We start from the raw sequence: 16,765 nt of genomic DNA, 5'->3' as shown, positions 1-16,765 counted from the left end.
TCCTTTGAATTATTCCTGTTTTATAGCCAAGAAAGCTGGAGCAAAGACAAGACACTGGATTCTCCTTTAGGAGGTGAGCCAGGCTTTACAGAATCCTGTCTACTGACTCTTAAGCTCTGGGCTCTATGCTTTATGCCATGCTACCCTCACATTCATTCGATCTGTGAATGCATGCTTTTAAATGCAACCACTCATTTTTCTGAAACTAGAACACTCCAATAATGACTGTTGAATGGGCAAAAGTTAAAGTAGTTATTTAAAAAAAATGAAACTAAAGAAGTAGAGACCTTTATGTCCCACACTTTGGGACTGAATAGTGGCTGACTGCCACACCCTTGAGCCTCTCGGAACCTTGTTTCCTTCATCTCTAACTTGAAAAGAATAACAGTACCTGCCTTATGGGAATACGAGGATTCAATAGTTAACACATGAGCTTCTGACACACGTGGAGCAGGCTCTGGCACGCGGCAGGGCTTGGCATCAGCTATTAGCATCAACACAAGGGCTACTTTGCTCAGAATTCTATCAGGTTGTCCTTAAATGTGCTCTATTATAGGAAAGAAGAACATAAAGAGAACAGTCACTCTTGCATCATGGAGAACTCTAATAATAATTTTTAAAAAGGCACTTCAAAGACAAATAAAAAGTAACTTTATTGACTGCTAATCTTACCATGAAATCCTTATAAGAATAATTACAAAATAATGCAGTTTTTTTTAACACACTTTTGGTATCATCTTAACATGATGATCCTTTCACAGAAAGGATTATTTACAATTTATGCAGATATAAAGTTCATTGTTGCAAATACAAATGCAGACGTGTAGAGGCAATATACACCAAACTGGTATACTGACTAGCAATGGATATTAACAAATGCAGAATAAATATCAGGTTTATACTTTTCCTTTATTTTTTAAAACAATTTCCAAATACAAAAATGTAGATATTCAAAATGGATTTTCATATACATATATATAATTCTGCCGCAGTGGATCAAAAAGCAAAAATATGTCCTTAGCATGTCTCATTTTTGAAAACCCACAAGACTATTCATAAATCCAATTAGAAAGAGGGTGTGCAAAACCACTAATGATGCTGGCAAAACCCTAAAGACCTGATTCTGTTTGAAGTAGAGAGAAAATAAAAGTATAAAGCATTATGTACTTAATTAAATATATATTTTTTGATGTTTAAACAAGAAACACTAAGAGCTAAAGTAAATACACCACATTTATGATCTGGGCTTTTTAGGGTCAAACTTCATCAGAATTTGTCTCTTAAGCATCTATAAGAAATGGTGGATTATTTAATGACTTATAAGTAACAGTCATTAGATGATCCTTTCATACTTTCATCCTTTTATATACAAAGATTGAGATACTTTAATACATTCTGATATCTGAAACTTTGGTTCTTTCAAACATTTGATAAAAGCAAAATAATTTCCTGACTATAGCACTCTAGAATTTTTTTCCTTTTAAAGTGTCAAGTTAAACCAAGTTGACCAGGCCTGTGTGTACCCACTGCCCTTTCATATCCACGGCGGGGGCGGAATGTGAGGGGCAACACAGGTAGCGCTTGTTCTCACTCTCCACATGTTTATAATACTGACCCCCATCCACGGGGAACACTGTAGGTTCTGCTGTACCCTAAGACTATTTCTCTGTTACCTGAAAACGTAATTTTGTATAAAAATATGACTGTTTCTTTAGAAAATAATATAGTTTTTTTTTAATAAAACTTGGTAGATAGAAAAAATGGTATATCAAAATATGGTAAACAAATGTTGTAAATATATGAAATCATTAAAAACATCTCGTAGAAAGACATTGTGCTAAAGTACTTTCCTGAAGTGCGAGCAACACTGTTACTGTACATCTGAAGGTGAGTAAGTTCACTCTCCTGACTTGATTTTATTATATATCCTAACAGCAGTGGCAGTAACTATCCTAAAAATGGCCTTTTCTCAAACACTAACACTTTCTATATACGTCAAAGTTAATGAAAAAGACATCCTCGGGATTGGTGGTTTTCAATCCTGTTACATCTAGCTCCATCTGGAAACTTCAAAAGAAAAGGCAATTTTCACCTGGGTCTCACCACAAGACACTGATTTAATTCATCTGAGGTGGTACCCAGACATTGTTAGTTTTTTCAAAGATCCCCAGATAATTCCATGATGCAACCAGGGTTGAGAACTATGGCAAAAGACACATGAGAAAACGGTCGTTCTTGACTGTGTATCTATCAACTGATTGTCTGTAGGCATCATTCATTCAGTGACACCAAACATCATCATCCTCTGCACCAAACAAGAAAGACCATGTATGTAAGACAGACATGGGAGCTGTCTATCTTTCATAGATGAAAAGGTGGTAAGCTTCAGACACACATAAACACACAATCTTATGTATTTATATATGTATAACATATATGTATAGTTGGGGTATTTTGGTTAAGCAGAAACCAACATTACCATAATTTATTCTTGATTAAAAAAAACAAACCACCAAGTATAAACATATTCTAAGACATTTCTACAGTTTTAACAGAAACTGGTTTTGGAAACTCCACAAAATTCATTATGGCATGAACACAACCGATCTGTTACTTGGACAAAGGACTCGGCTGAATCCTAGAGCTTTCTGGAAGAGCAGGAGAAGGACATGGCACTGACCAGTGTGAAGCAGTCACAGGCCTCACCGCACCTTCTTTTGGTTTTTGCTTGATTCACATCTTGTTGACCTTGGGCTGCACTTCTGTGATGACGCATCTTTGGCATGCTGGAACCACGTGATTCAACCGCTTCATTCCTGTTCACTTTGGGACAGCCCCAGCGGGGTGGCAATGGCTATGACTGGGCAACTGTCCCTCTCTTAAAAAGATGAGAGCTGCTTCTCTCTCTCCTCCCTCAAACCACCAGCATTTCATGAGGGAGTGGTAGGAAAAAAACATACAAGCAAACAAAGAAACACAACAACATCTTTCACATGATAAAAAAAAAAAAGTGATGTTACACGTAATTGAATTGGAAAACAAAACAATGAACACACACACCACAGTCTGATATCCTGAAGGTTTGGTAACCAGTAAAGCACATTTCCTTTCAAAGGATCAGTGAACTTCCGGGCACTTGTCTTGCTGTACATTCTCTGTAGTCCTTTTCCTCCTGTGTAATACTTAAAGTGCAACTGTCCCTCGGCTTTTATTTCCATCACAACTATTATAAAGAAAGAGATATGTCTGGGGTGAAGAAAATATGGCACGAGTAATAGGTAAAGAAGGAACCCATGGCTTTCACAGCCTCTAGCAAGCAGCAGGCTGTCTGGACAGCTGCACGCAGAGGTCTTTTAAACAACAAACTCTGGAACTTCATCGTGGGTGAGATCCAGAGAGAAGTATTTGCTGGTTCTTTTGACTGGAAAAGCATCTTGGATGTTGACACACTGCTGAGCCAAGCAGCTGCTGCAGTAGAGGCCTTCCTCATCCAGTTCATGGCCACACCCAAAGGTGTAACTTTGAGCAGTGTCCTGACACAGTCCTGCAATGCGCAAGAAGTCCTTCTGGTACAGTCTGATGTCATCAAGGCTCAAGCTATGTCGATCGGTGGAGGTCTTTGGTTTTCGACATATAGTCTACAAAACAAGGGAAGGTTGAAATGACTTTAAGAGTATAGACTAATGTGAAAGTTCATCACTCTGTGCCCTGCACAGAGAAAAGATGCCAAATCAGAAAATGTTAAGGAATCCTTAGCTGTTAGAGGGTGGCTTCCAATCTGTGGTTTCTGGGCCCTGAAGCCCTGTGAGGAAAAAATGCTACCACCACCAATAATAGTAGCTAACATCTCCTGAGTCATTATTATGTGCTGCTGCTGCTAAGTCGCTTCAGTCGTGTCTGACTCTGTGTGACCCCATAGATGGCAGCCCACCAGGCTCCCCCGTCCCTGGGATTCTCCAGGCAAGAACACTGGAGTGGGTTGCCATTTCTTTCTCCAATGCATGAAAGTGAAAAGTGAAAGTGAAGGTGCTCAGTCGTGTCCGACTCTTAGCGACCCCATGGACTGCAGCCCACCAGGCTCCTCCATTCATGGGATTTTCCAGTATTGGAGTGCAGTGCCATTGCCTTCTCCGTTATTATGTGCTAGGCCCCAGGAATTCAATGACCTTCCCCACCCACTCCCTAGAAGAATAACCCAAGGCTCAGAGAAGTCAATGCAACATGAATCCAACTGTCTCCAGCATCTCAGAAACTGAGCAGTTCTCCTAAAATCACGTTGCACGGGTAAAGGTACTGTTTCTTTGCTTTTCCATGAGGATATGGTAATTTGGCATAGCAACACTCTTGTGATGAGGTCTGTTATTCTTTTAATACGAGATGGGAAAACAAACCAATTATGATGCAAGAAACACAATTTAAAACACTATTTTTTTAAAAAGCTAGAATTCTTGGGTAGAAAAATAACATGAAGTGTTCTTGGTGTAGAAAAGGTTGGGAGGCAGCCCCAGGATGAAGAGGTGGCTCCTAAACAGTGCAAGAGGCTGTACTCTACCAAATGCTGCACACAGCAGGTTACAGACTTTCCAAACTCATTATCCCAAGAGGTGGTACTGGCTGCAAATATAAGCAGGTTAAAAAATGGTTCCAATAATTACATGAATAGAAAATCCTTAATGGGTTACTTATGGAAATGAGCCATTACAGCTCTAACCTACTTTTGCTGCTGAAACCACAAAGGCTAGCTTTGTTAGAATAAGATATCACTTTTGCTACCAGCAGAAGAGAACAGAGTCTGAGCTCAACAACATTTTACTTGGAATTGCCATATCTGAGAGCCCCCCAAAGATGATGATCCTTGTACTGATGGTGTCTTCTGAGGATCCACCAAAACTTTCACACAGAATTCATCAGGTCATCGCCACAAAGCATCAAGGCAGGCACCCATCTCCCTATCTCATGGGTGTAGAATCTGATCCTTAGCTGTGCCCCACAAATGTTCATGTACAATTAAGAGCAAACATCGAGTGGCAGGGGTGGGGTGCAAACTGAGGCAGTTTGACCCTGGAGCTTGTACTCCTAATCATCATGCTATATGTACAGCTATAAATACCACTTATTGGAAGTGCTAAAAGAATATTTCATAAAATATCACTTGCATATTATGGCTACTGAAATGGAAGGAAAAAAAAAGACAAAAGTTAATAAGGGAAGAAAGAAAAATATAGAAGGCAAAGACTGCCAGATACAAGAGAAAGAAAGAAAAAAGAGGGAAGATAATAGAGTGAAGAAAACAAGAGACCCACAGAGCACCCAAGACAGACAGCATATAAGGAGAGAGAAAGAGAGTGCTCAGAAGTCAGAAGTGAGTATCAGTTGTAGATTCCATCCAAATCCTGCAACAATGAGTTTCAGAGTATTTTAATTTGTCTGTATCTTCTGATAGCTTAATCGTCTAACCAGTGATTACGGGTTATCAAACACACTAGCTTAGCACAGTTTGAAAATTCAAACTGAATAGAATAATTAAGAGTGTGGAAACACTTCTGTCACAACATACCTGACAAGAAAATTACTCTCCCAGTTGTTGAGATCAACACACACACACACACACACACACACACACACAAACACAGTTAACCTGAAACCTAAAGACCAGAGGCTTCTCACCCATATGAAGTATGAAACAAAGTATACAGTTCATCCAAATAAAAATCCCAAAGAGAAATGGAACTAGCAAATAAATGGAAATAAATTCAGACTAAAACTGGAAAGTATGTATCTACTAGGAATCATTTCCTGAAGGTTTTAAATTTCTGCTCATTTACATAATTATAAATGCAAGCCCCTATTTAAAACTGTCTATAACTTCAGCTCCTGATTTAAGTTTTTCAACTCCTCCCATACCTGTGGAAGAGAATCAGTGCTCTGGCCACGCAGTTTGACTACTGTTTCTGAGGAGCTGGAGGTGGAAGAACCGATTTCTTTCACAATCAATCCTAAAGTAAAACACAGAGGAAAAACCAGTGAAGACCTCAAATTATTTATCCTTCTTGCCACGCATCTGACATGAACTACTGTGTGCTTGTGCTCAGTCACTTCAGTCACATCTGACTCTTTGTGACCCTATGGACTGTAGCCCGCCAGGCTCCTCTGTCCATGGGGATTCTCCAGGCAAGAATACTGGAGTGGGTTGCTGTGCCCTTCTCCAGGGGATCTTCCCGACACAGGGATTGAACCGGGTCTTCTGCATCTTCTGCAACGTAGGCAGATTCTTTACCGCTGAGCGACCCTACTACCAAGAACTAAAGTGCAAATATTAGCCAGTGCTGATGAATCTCCCTCCCTGTGGCCCTTTGGTGGCTGACGACAGGCATGGATCACAACCACTCCTTGTGTTGCAGGGAGTGGTGAGATCCATGACGGGTTAGAGCATGGCATGGAGGTTAAAACTGCATTCTCTAAAACAAACTTCTAATTAAGCTGTTTAGGATGCAGTTAGAAACAAAAACAAAGGCCGAAGGTGAAAGTGGTTTCTTTACTGTATCACTAAAGCTCCCCTACTCTCTATACAACACTGACTTTGAATATAACTCTCTGAACAGTGACACAGCCTCTAGGTTTGGTTCTACTTAAATGAGCAGTGGGTAAATGGGCAGAAACTAGGTCCAGGCAAGTAAGGACCTGTGTGTCCTGGCCAGTGTCCTCTTACAAATGGGGTTGAGCACAGCACCCATCCAACTGAAGAGCAAATGCCCACAAAGGGCAAGGTCCAGGGCCTGCATATGGAACACATTCTGTTCCAGAGGTTCCTCTGGGAAGATGGGGCCACTGCACAGGCCTCCTGCATCAGGTTTTACTGGCCTGACACCAAAAATGGGAGGCTACAGTAAAAAGTCAGCTCTGGACCTCTGAGATCACCAGAGCCCCTTGTCACTGAGGGCTCAGGGGGCCTGATGGTATTTTAGAAACAGAAATCCAGGGCTAAAACTTTCCTAAGGGACTGTGGCATAGGAATAAAGCATCCAGAAAAAATGTTTAAGGAGGTAAAACTGTCAACAAGAACTGGCGATGTAAGTGAAAACCACTCATGTTTCTTGCAAACAGATGGAGCAAGTGAAGGTCAAGCCCCAGAGCCTTAAGGCTAAATGGCTTAAGTACATTTCCACCTGATAAAGAAAAGGACCTTGGGTAAGTAATATGATTTTTATTCAGCCACTGCTAGTAATCCATAGAAATGACTTTTTGTATTCTATCTCTTTAAAAGGGTCTCATGATAATTCAGTGTCTGGCATGTTTTAAGTGTTTGATAATTAGTTCAATTAAAAAATGATATATGTACATTCTTTGGCTTATATGTAGACAGTTTATTCTCAGATGACAGTCATGTTTTTGGGGTTGGTACCAACTGCCTGAGCAGAAGATCTTTCTCTAGAAAGCTCATAATCTTTTAAAAAGCATTAAACTTAAAAAAAAAAAAGTATTTACTTATTTTTGGCTGTGCTGGGTCTTTGCTATTTTGTGCAGGGTTTCTCTAGTTGTGTCGAGAAGGGGTATTGTCAAGTTGTGGTGTGTGGGCTTCTCATTGCAGTAGTTTATCTTGTTGCACAGAATGGGCTCTACGGTGCACAGGCTTAGCTGCCCTGCGGCATGTGGGCTCTTAGTTCCCAGACCAGGGATATAACTCATGTCAATCGGCGGGTTCTTAACCACTGGACCACCAGGGAAGTCCCAGCATGAAACTTCTGAGTGAATCTTCACAGGAAGAAGATGTGGACTAGGGCACTGGCTGGCACTTGGTATGCTTCCTTTTGGATTTCCTTGTAAACGTGCCCGTGTGCGTGTGTTAGTCGCTCAGTCGTGTCTGACTCTTTGCAACCCCATGCACGATAGCCTGCTAGGTTCCTCTGTCCACGGAATTCTCCAGGCAAGAATACTGGAACAGGTAGCCATTTCCTTCTCCAGGGGATCTTCCTAACGCAGGGATTGAACACAGGTCTCCTGCATATACAGGCGGATTCTTTACTGTTTGAGCTACGAGGGGAGCCCAAATGTGCCCTGGTTGCCTGTAAATCACCTGCTCTGAAACCCAGAACCAGCACTAGAAAACTCAGCATCAAGCCTGATGATCAGAACATTGAACCAGCTCCCGCCAACTTCCACAAGAGTGAAGGATAGAGCAGTACACTCCATCACCACTCAATCTTAGCTCTGTGTATTTAAAACAATGTTTAAAGGCTCAGATTATAGAGATTTGGGCAAACTAGGATGATGCAAGGAAGAAAATAAAAACATCCATAACCCCATTATCCAGCAAAAAGGTTACTAATATTTTTATCATATATGTATAAACATTTTTATAATTTGAGATCATGCTATTTAAACAATTTATACTGTTTTTCTTACCTATGTTTCTTATATTATTAAGTATCCTCTGAAAGAAAATCTCATTACTGAATGGCTATATAATATTCCACTTTAATGAACAGAACATAACTTTATTCATTGTTAAACTTTAGTTTCTTTTTTCTTTTTGCTATAATATTTGACATTTCAATACACATTTTTTATATATAAATCTTTTCAAAAGCCATCTTATTTAAATTTTAAACAAATTTAATTTCTATTTAAAATTACAAAATTAATTTATAAAAATCAAACAGAAATAAAAAAAAAATAGAAAGTAAAAGTCTGCTTGCTTCATCTCTCCTTCCCAGAGGCCCACTTTAGACAATTTTCTTTACACAAACACACACACAGAGTGAGTGATGACATGCTCTCTATACAGCTATAATATGCATATATATATTAAAACATATTTGTAAGGAAAAAAAGTCAACATAACAAAGTAAATGGACAAAAAGGGGCAAAGTCTGGTACAAGACTAGAGCAATCAGCCTCTTGGGTCTTTGTTGCTCAGAGTGATTCTCAGCAATCATGGGCAGGTCTGTTTCTGGCTAAGCTTCTGAAGGCCACGGTTCTACTAGGTTAGCAAGTGGAATTCTGTCATCAAAGGTTCCTCTTACTCTTTAGAGAGCTGCCAGAATGACAAAGACTGTGTCTGTTAACCTTTTCATCACTAATTCCCTGCCCCTGATGCATGGCAGAGGACCACAATCAGAGGTTGTGGGTCATGACAAGCCAATGCCAGGTCACTCCAGTCGAAGGAGGATTTCTCACTGAAGAAGTGCTTTCAGTGGCAAGATACTTAGCACTGAAGTCATTTCGACAGCTGGCTCCTAAGGCATTTTCTTTAAAGAACAGAGACTAATTCATGACATGTGACAAAAACAATTACAAGTCTGAGGTGTTTTTTTTTTTTTTTTAAAAAAACTACTTTTTTTTTTAAGATGACAACTTTCATTTGAGAGAAATATATATATTATTATATAACTCTATAAAAGGGTTATAGTGAATACATTTAAAGATGTCATCAAATATAGAATTTAAGAGTTTTTTACGCCAACCTTTTTTTAACACTTTTTCTCCAGATTCCTACATTCTATATGATACAGTGTGTGTGTGTGTGTGCACGCTCAGTTGTGTCCAACTCTTCTGTGACCTCCGTGGACTGAAGCCTGCCAGGCTCCTCTGTCCATGAGATTTTCCAGGTAAGAGTAATGGAGCGGGTTGCTATTTCCTCTTCCAGGGGATCTTCCTGACCCATGGATCGGACGCACATCTCTTATGTCTCCTGCACTGGCAGGCAGATCTTTACCAACTGTGCCACCTGGGAAGGCCATAATATAATATAGCACGGGGGAAACCAAAACAAAGTAAACCTGGAGAGCTGACTGCTGTTTTTCTCCACCCAGCATTTGTCCTCTCTAATCCATGGGTTTTCTTGTCTATGGAAAGCAGGAGGCCAGTTTGAAGGGTCTCCAAGCCTCTTAACAGATAAATCACATAACTCTCTGATTATCATTTAAAAGAGCAAAGAGGGAAAGATAAAACCCAATTACACAGCTTTGTCCAAAGCATGAGGTAGAGGATGCTAATTCCAATGCTGAGTGCTTCTCCAGCTTCCCTTTCCTTTCCCTCCACAGAAGGCACTCGGTCCCACAGTCTGTGACACTGATATGGAGCCCCCAACCCACCCCTTCTATTTTCCTGGTCGCCTGCTTCCCAGTCCAGGACCCCTCCCTGGGTAAGGAGAGGTCCCTTCTGCGGGAGCTCACCAGAGTGTCCGTTCAGCTTCCGTGACAGGAGCATGTCCTCTGTGATGTAGATGCACATATCTGGGCTGACTTCCAAGGACTCTTCATTCATCTGCTCCAGGTCTCTGGGGTCATCAACCAACATCTCTATTTCTGAAGAAGGGAAAGACATTTAGTGACAGAAAGGAAATGGTCACCATTCACAGCCACACCTTGAGGGAGGTTATGCAATTATTTACATGTAAAAATAAATTTGCTAATGAGACTCCACAATAGGAAATTCCAGTGACAATTCTCGACTAGATCCTGCTTCTCTTTTTCTCAGGACTGTTGTGTTATCTACATGTCTGCTAATGCCATGATCTGACTATCAATTATTCTTTCTCTTTAAGAAAACCTGTACTAGCATGCTGTGATGGCAAAGGGCCAGGGGAGGCTGATGGGCCGTGTGGCTCATGCCAAAGCAGACTGGTGACAAAGACAGAATGAATAGTGCACGAAGCTCTCCGTCTCCCACATCTGCCATCTCTTGGAGCATTTAACAATGAGATTTGAGAGCCACATGAATTCTACAGTAAGCACACATATGTTTTTCAGTTTTCCTCAATGGAGTCAGTATATCTTTCTTTTCCCCAAACTTGAATGCTACAGCAATTATTTGAAACAGAAAAACAATAAAAAAGATGCACCCAAATGCTGATACAGGCTATAGATCTCATCTTATCTCCTTAACCCAGGGTGAAGCAGCCAATGCTGTGTTGCCCTCTTCTCTATTACGACATCAATCCTATGGAACCAATACTGGGGAAAGCACTGGGAAAGAAAAAGCAGAAGGGGCCCTGACGATGGGTCAGCACCGTTAGCTTAGAGGGCCTGGGGGGCAGGTTACCATCATCCTGCGAATCCTCCTCCAGCCGGTCCTTGCCGCCACTCTCCACCCCGGAGGTGTGGGAGCTGCCGTGGCTGGTCATGGAGCTGCAGGTTTTCAGCTTGCGGTGGATGGCACTGCCAGGGTAGGCGTCCTCAGGGCCCGCATCCCGGGCCTTGGTGTCAGCTTCGATGCCCGAGGTGTGGGAGCTGCTGTGGCTGGCGGTCGAGTGACGGGACAGGCGTTTGTGCTTCATGCTGCCGGCGCTGCTCCCGCTGGCCCGTGACCGCTTCTCCAGCTGGTCCATGTCGAGGTCCAGGTTGTCGCTGATGTAAGACTCCCGGTACTGCTTCTTCTCTGTGTGGTGAGGAACACAGCTCATCATTACAGTCAACCAAGGCAGGAGGAATGATGGCTGGTTAGCCCAGGGCAGCCATCAGGCCACAAACAAGTACAATTTCACATTCAGAAGTGAGTGACTGGAAAGTGCTGATAATTCTGATAGGAACTCTATGTAAGAAGACTGCAAAATGAATAAAACCCAGTACAATAGATTTGAGGCAGGTATTTGACTACTTGAAGACTTTTAAAGTTTCAAACACTGCAGAAGAATGCTACTCAATGTGGATGAAAAGACCACTTCTTGTCTGAAAACTGTCATTTGTCCACAATGGAATAAGTTTAGGAATTGAGAATAAACATTTAGAAACTTTCAGAGCGATCTGATATTGCCAGGACATCCACTAATGAGACTTTGAACTTTGCAAAAGTATCAGTGCATGGTGGATTAGAAGTTTTGAAAAATCTGGTTCTTCCCCACAGATAATTTCAGGAACTCTGCTACAGAAATGGTTTCATAAGTACACTTATACTAACTGCCTTTCATTTGATTTGTTCATCTGTTCAGTTTGGTCCATTGTTAACTTAGCTCTAACTGTTGAAGACAATTTGAAATAAAACTATTTTTCTGAGAATTTCTTTCAAAAAATTCCAGAACTGAGATTTTCACAGATTAAGATTGCTTTTCTCCATTTAGGCTGAACTAATGAGACTTCACGATCTATTAAGAAAACATAGTAATCACTCTGGTTTGATGATTTATACCCACTTAGCCTCTGACTGATAAAACTGTTCTTTAACAAGTTGGTACAGATCTTTAATGCAGACAAAGACACAATACTGGAAAGTCCCTTTTATCAAATGCTAAACTAACCATTACATAAAGGCACAAACTTACAACTGGGCTACAGGTATACAACTGATATGCTATGCTATGCTAAGTCACTTCAGTCGTTGCCAACTCTGTGCGACCCCATAGATGGCAGCCCACCAGGCTCCCCCGTCCCTGGGATTCTCCAGGCAAGAACACTGGAGTGGGTTGCCATTTCCTTCTCCAATGCATGAAAGTGAAAAGTGAAAAGTGAAAGTGAAGTCGCTTAGTCATGTCCCACTCTTAGCGACCCCATGGACTGCAGCCTACCAGGCTCCTCCATCCATGGGATTTTCCAGGCAAGAGTACTGGAGTGGGGTGCCACTGCCTTCTCCAATACAACTGATACAAACATACTATTTTTGTGCTTGAGGTCAGAAATTTAAAACAAAGAAAGAGCCTTGTATTTTTAATACTTATGAGAAATAACACATCAGAACAACGTTAAAAAGGAAGAGTGCACTTGGGGAATATTGAATTGATACCATTTCAGAAACTGTTAACTAAACCAGACTGGGTTCTCAAGGGTCTGCTAATGGATTTGTCTTGTCTCTTGGTTAAGTAAAAAATATGTGTACTCTTGATGTCTGAATCCAGCCTGAAGTATAATCACCACAGGCTTCCCCAGAGAAGAAAGGAACATCAGCAGAAAGAGAAGATATGTACTCCAGGATGCAAAATGGCAACAATGCTTGGAAATGATGGTGTGTACATTTCTGGGCTCCAGCCTATTTACGTTACTTCTAAGGACTCAAGCTGAAGCAAAGAGGTGTGTGTAGCCATACTCACAGTGAGGCAGAATGGAACCAGATATCAGGGCCTAACCACACATCACTGCTACAAAAGTACATCCATCTACAGCCCATCTTTTTAGGGCTAGGCTGGGTTCTAATGAGTCCTATTTTCTAAGAAAGCAGGAATTGAGATGAAGAGCTAAAAGGGGTTTGCAAAATTCCCATATGCTTTCTATTTGTTGTAGTTTTAATACAATAGGCACATGGCCCTTGGAAGGGTAAAAAGTAAAAAAAAAAAAAAAAAAAAGTCTTAAGCCCTAAGACAACTGATAACAGTGGGTCTAATAATTTAAAAAAAACTTTTCTATATCTTTATTTTTTTTTCTATATCTTTAAAAATAGCCCTTTTACTCCCAAATTTCTGACAGATTTGGAGTCAACTAGTTATTCTATACTCACACACATAGTCACTAGAAAACAAGTACTTTGCCAACCTGTCTTCTAGCTAATAAGAGCCTAGCCTGAATTACTTCGTGTCAACATGTCAGCACAGCCTTGGTGCTCCACGTGCTGGCTTCTACTCCTGTCATCATGCTTTTCATCTCTTAGACCTTCTGCAAACATTTAAGGAGTTTCACACCGATCAGTTACAAAATGAGGAAAATGTTGAAATAATTTTGAAATTTATTTTAAGAAATACAAAATGCAACCGCTCACCCCCTAGTAATCACTGGTGTCAACAATGCAAGTCATCTGTTGTAAAAGCCCACAGAACACCAAACTTTTCGTGTTGTTTTGGACCATAATGCAAGTCAATGCACCCTCTTGACATAAAACCTAAGAATAAGCCCTAGCTATCTAGTAAAACTGAGCTGAAAAAAGATTTTAATGACAGAAAGCATTTTTTATCCATCTCTTTTAAAACAATAGGATTCTTGTGATCATTTTTACTATAAAATGCAAAAATAGTGTTTCAGACAAGGTGACACTAGATGAAATCTAATTAAGAAAAATAAAGATTCTTTTCATGCTGTGATTTTGGCTAATGTTAATAGGTTTTTTTGTTGTTTAAAATGTTGCAATCCCTAAGTGTGGGTGAAATAACTGAATTCAGGCCAACGTTAATCCAAAAGAACTTAGTTTCAGGTTTTCTTCAGATCTGCAGGGATTTCTAAGCAGAAGAAAGTAAAGATAGGGAAGAAAAAAAAAGACATATCTGCAAAATGTATCTACGCATACCCACATCAAAGATCCAATCTGCATCATTGTCATTCTCACTGCCCCATTCACATAAGCCCTCACATGTACTTGATAACAAAGCCCTCCCCTTAAGAATTCAACATTCTTTGTAATTTTTCTTTAGAACCTATAGGGGAGGTTCATTAATTCTTTCAGGGTACAAGGGGCTCACATTACAGTCACCTAAACAAGAATTTACTAAAATGCTGTGGGCAGAGAGCTGCTGGAATAAATGAATTTCCCAAAGTTGCGAGTTGGCCATTCAGGAATGAAGCCAACTTGGCAAATGATGGGCTCTGCACCTAAGTCACCTATTCTCACAAGCTTTCCTGGTGCTTCTGCCCATTTAAATTCCTAATCTTCATGTCAGTGTCAGACAGATACATGCATTTGTTATACTGATAAGTCATCATGGGGAAGAACTGGCAGTCTGGCAGCAGGGGAAGCCAATACACTAGACAGTGAGACTAATTCTCTCCAAAAACAAATGCAGTTTGGTGGCAGACAGTGGAAAATGATTCATGTTCTAATTGCTACTTAAATTACAATGGCATCTCCAAACTGGGCCTCATTTAAATTGAGAGGCAGCTTTTGAGAAACATCCATCAAATTGTGTTTAAACTTCTATAAGGATTTTTGTTTGTTAAGAGAGGACAGGTACTTGTCTTGTTTCTATACGGAAAGTGACGTCTGAGAGGTCAAAATGTGTTTCCGACATGGACCTAAGTTAATATGAATCTGAATCCTAATTCATGCAAATACCCCAAATCAAATCTAATAAAATTACCAACAATTACTATAACATGAGTTTGCAAAAAAATTGAAGACACTGAAAGACCAAATATGCAAAGTAGCATTTTTGGGTGTGAAACTGGAGTGTGCTGTACAGAGTAACCACAGGAGATAAAGAGCTAACCATCAGGTTAATACTGTGAAGTTGAAGTCTACTGTTAGAAGCCTCCACTTTGTCTTCCTCTCCTCACCAAGACTTGCCCTCTCATGGCTCAGAACTCTGAAGCCCCAAATGCACTGCTCTGTTCTGTGTCTCAGCAAACCGCCCCCGTGCCCCAATAGGACAGGCTAACAAGATCCTCAATTGTAAACTTTTCTCTCCTTTGTTGGTCTTTCTTGCTGAGCCAGACAAGGGGCTTCCTAGTTGTCAACAAGAGGCTGGAGATATTCTGTGGCCCACCTTTACTGTCACTCTAACATAAGGAATAATCTCACTGCAAGGAATTTTAGAGAGCCTGTACGTAACAGCCCCAAGGTGGAGCAGTGTATAATCAAGACTCTGAGATGCAGATAAAAGCTGGTAAGCAGATAAACCTTAGCTGTGCTTCCATGTAGTGGCTTTCCGGACTTTCAAGCTGAGTGCAGGGAAACTTTAAAGAGACTGTTTGCTAGGACAGTTAAATAGCAGGGATAATCTCAGGTATGCTGACCAGCCTGTGGGTGGGCTTTCCAGGACTGCTGAGATGGAAAAAGCAACGTTGCTGGGGACCTGGAGAGGCTGGGGGCCCCCAGGTCCCACTCTTCAGGAGACTAAAGCCCCAGTTCTTGCAGCTGTCGAATAAGGGGCCACGGGTGGCAAAAGTACCACCTGCTTCCTGGCCAAGATTTTGTGATACCTTCGTTTTCCTCCAGCTTCCGGATGTGGCGCAGAACGGGCTGCAGGTTCATGTAGAGGCGATGGCTGTTGCTCAGGAGCTGCAGAAGATGTCTGGAGCGCATGGGGCACCCCGTGTAGTAGATGAGCTTCCTGGCAGAAGGCAAGCCATCTGGGAGAATCTCAAACTTCTTACCCTGTGGAGGGAAAGAACAAGTCAGGAAGACAAGTCTCTGATGTGTCAAGGTCCACTACAGACTCAGAAATAGATGCTTAAGGCTCCATCCAAAGTTCCCTGAGGGGTATGTTACTGTCTTCCCTTTCAAAAACGTCATGGGATACAGGATTACCAAAAATTCAGGGAAGTGCCAAGCCAGGGTCTTCTGGTTCCATCTGTGGTTTCTCTGGCTGGCCAGGATATTTACATAATGGAGAAGAGAAGAGGCCATCATGAAAGCATTCTCAAATGTAATCCCAACACCCTAACTCAGTAAACAAGACCACAAGCTCTAGAAGAGTAATGCATTCAAATATTTGTTGAATGCTGACAAGATGTCAAACACTTTTCTAGTTCCTGAGAAAACAGCAGTGCATATATGACCAAGTCCCTACCCTCCTGTTGCTACAATCTGGTGCTAAAGAGGGTGAATAAACACATAAAATAACTACAGCTTATGATAAATTATGGGGTGAAAATAAACAAGGAGTTACGATAGTAAACAATACAAGATACCTATTTGTGGGTTAGAAAAAAATGAAAAACTCTTTAGTCAGATAGAAGAGGGACTTGGAAGCCAGATGGATAGCTGGAGGGATGAGACAGGAAGGAGAAATAAGATATGCAAGTGGTATGTAAGTATCTCTCTGCAAGTGGAGGAATCTCATTCACCAGGTTTGGGATCATTAACCCGAAGTTGCTCAGTTGTGTCTGACTCTTAGCGAGTCGGACATGGA

At 41.1% G+C, this 16,765-nt stretch overlaps 1 protein-coding gene across 3 annotated transcripts in view; it reads right to left on the bottom strand.

The window, feature by feature from the left end:
* Positions 1-628: 628 nt before the first annotated feature.
* The window catches only part of FRMD6 (FERM domain containing 6), an 84,438-nt gene continuing 68,301 nt past the window's right edge, over positions 629-16,765 (bottom strand). For 2 of the 3 annotated variants that reach the window (XM_055537635.1, XM_055537636.1), the window contains exons 10-14: positions 15,834-16,008; positions 11,044-11,379; positions 10,176-10,307; positions 5,905-5,996; positions 629-3,638 (exon numbers count right to left, since the gene is read on the bottom strand). In XM_055537635.1, coding sequence (XP_055393610.1) covers positions 3,354-3,638; positions 5,905-5,996; positions 10,176-10,307; positions 11,044-11,379; positions 15,834-16,008 — 1,020 coding nt within the window. In that variant the 3' untranslated portion in view covers positions 629-3,353. Of the gene's footprint in view, positions 3,639-5,904; positions 5,997-8,935; positions 9,728-10,175; positions 10,308-11,043; positions 11,380-15,833; positions 16,009-16,765 lie in introns of those variants that run through there. The other variant, XM_055537638.1, reaches the window with a different exon arrangement.

This window comes from Bubalus kerabau, chromosome 10 (assembly GCF_029407905.1).
Source record: "Bubalus kerabau isolate K-KA32 ecotype Philippines breed swamp buffalo chromosome 10, PCC_UOA_SB_1v2, whole genome shotgun sequence".
Classification (NCBI taxonomy): Eukaryota; Metazoa; Chordata; class Mammalia; order Artiodactyla; family Bovidae; genus Bubalus; species Bubalus kerabau.
This window is presented reverse-complemented; position numbering and strand designations above follow the sequence as displayed.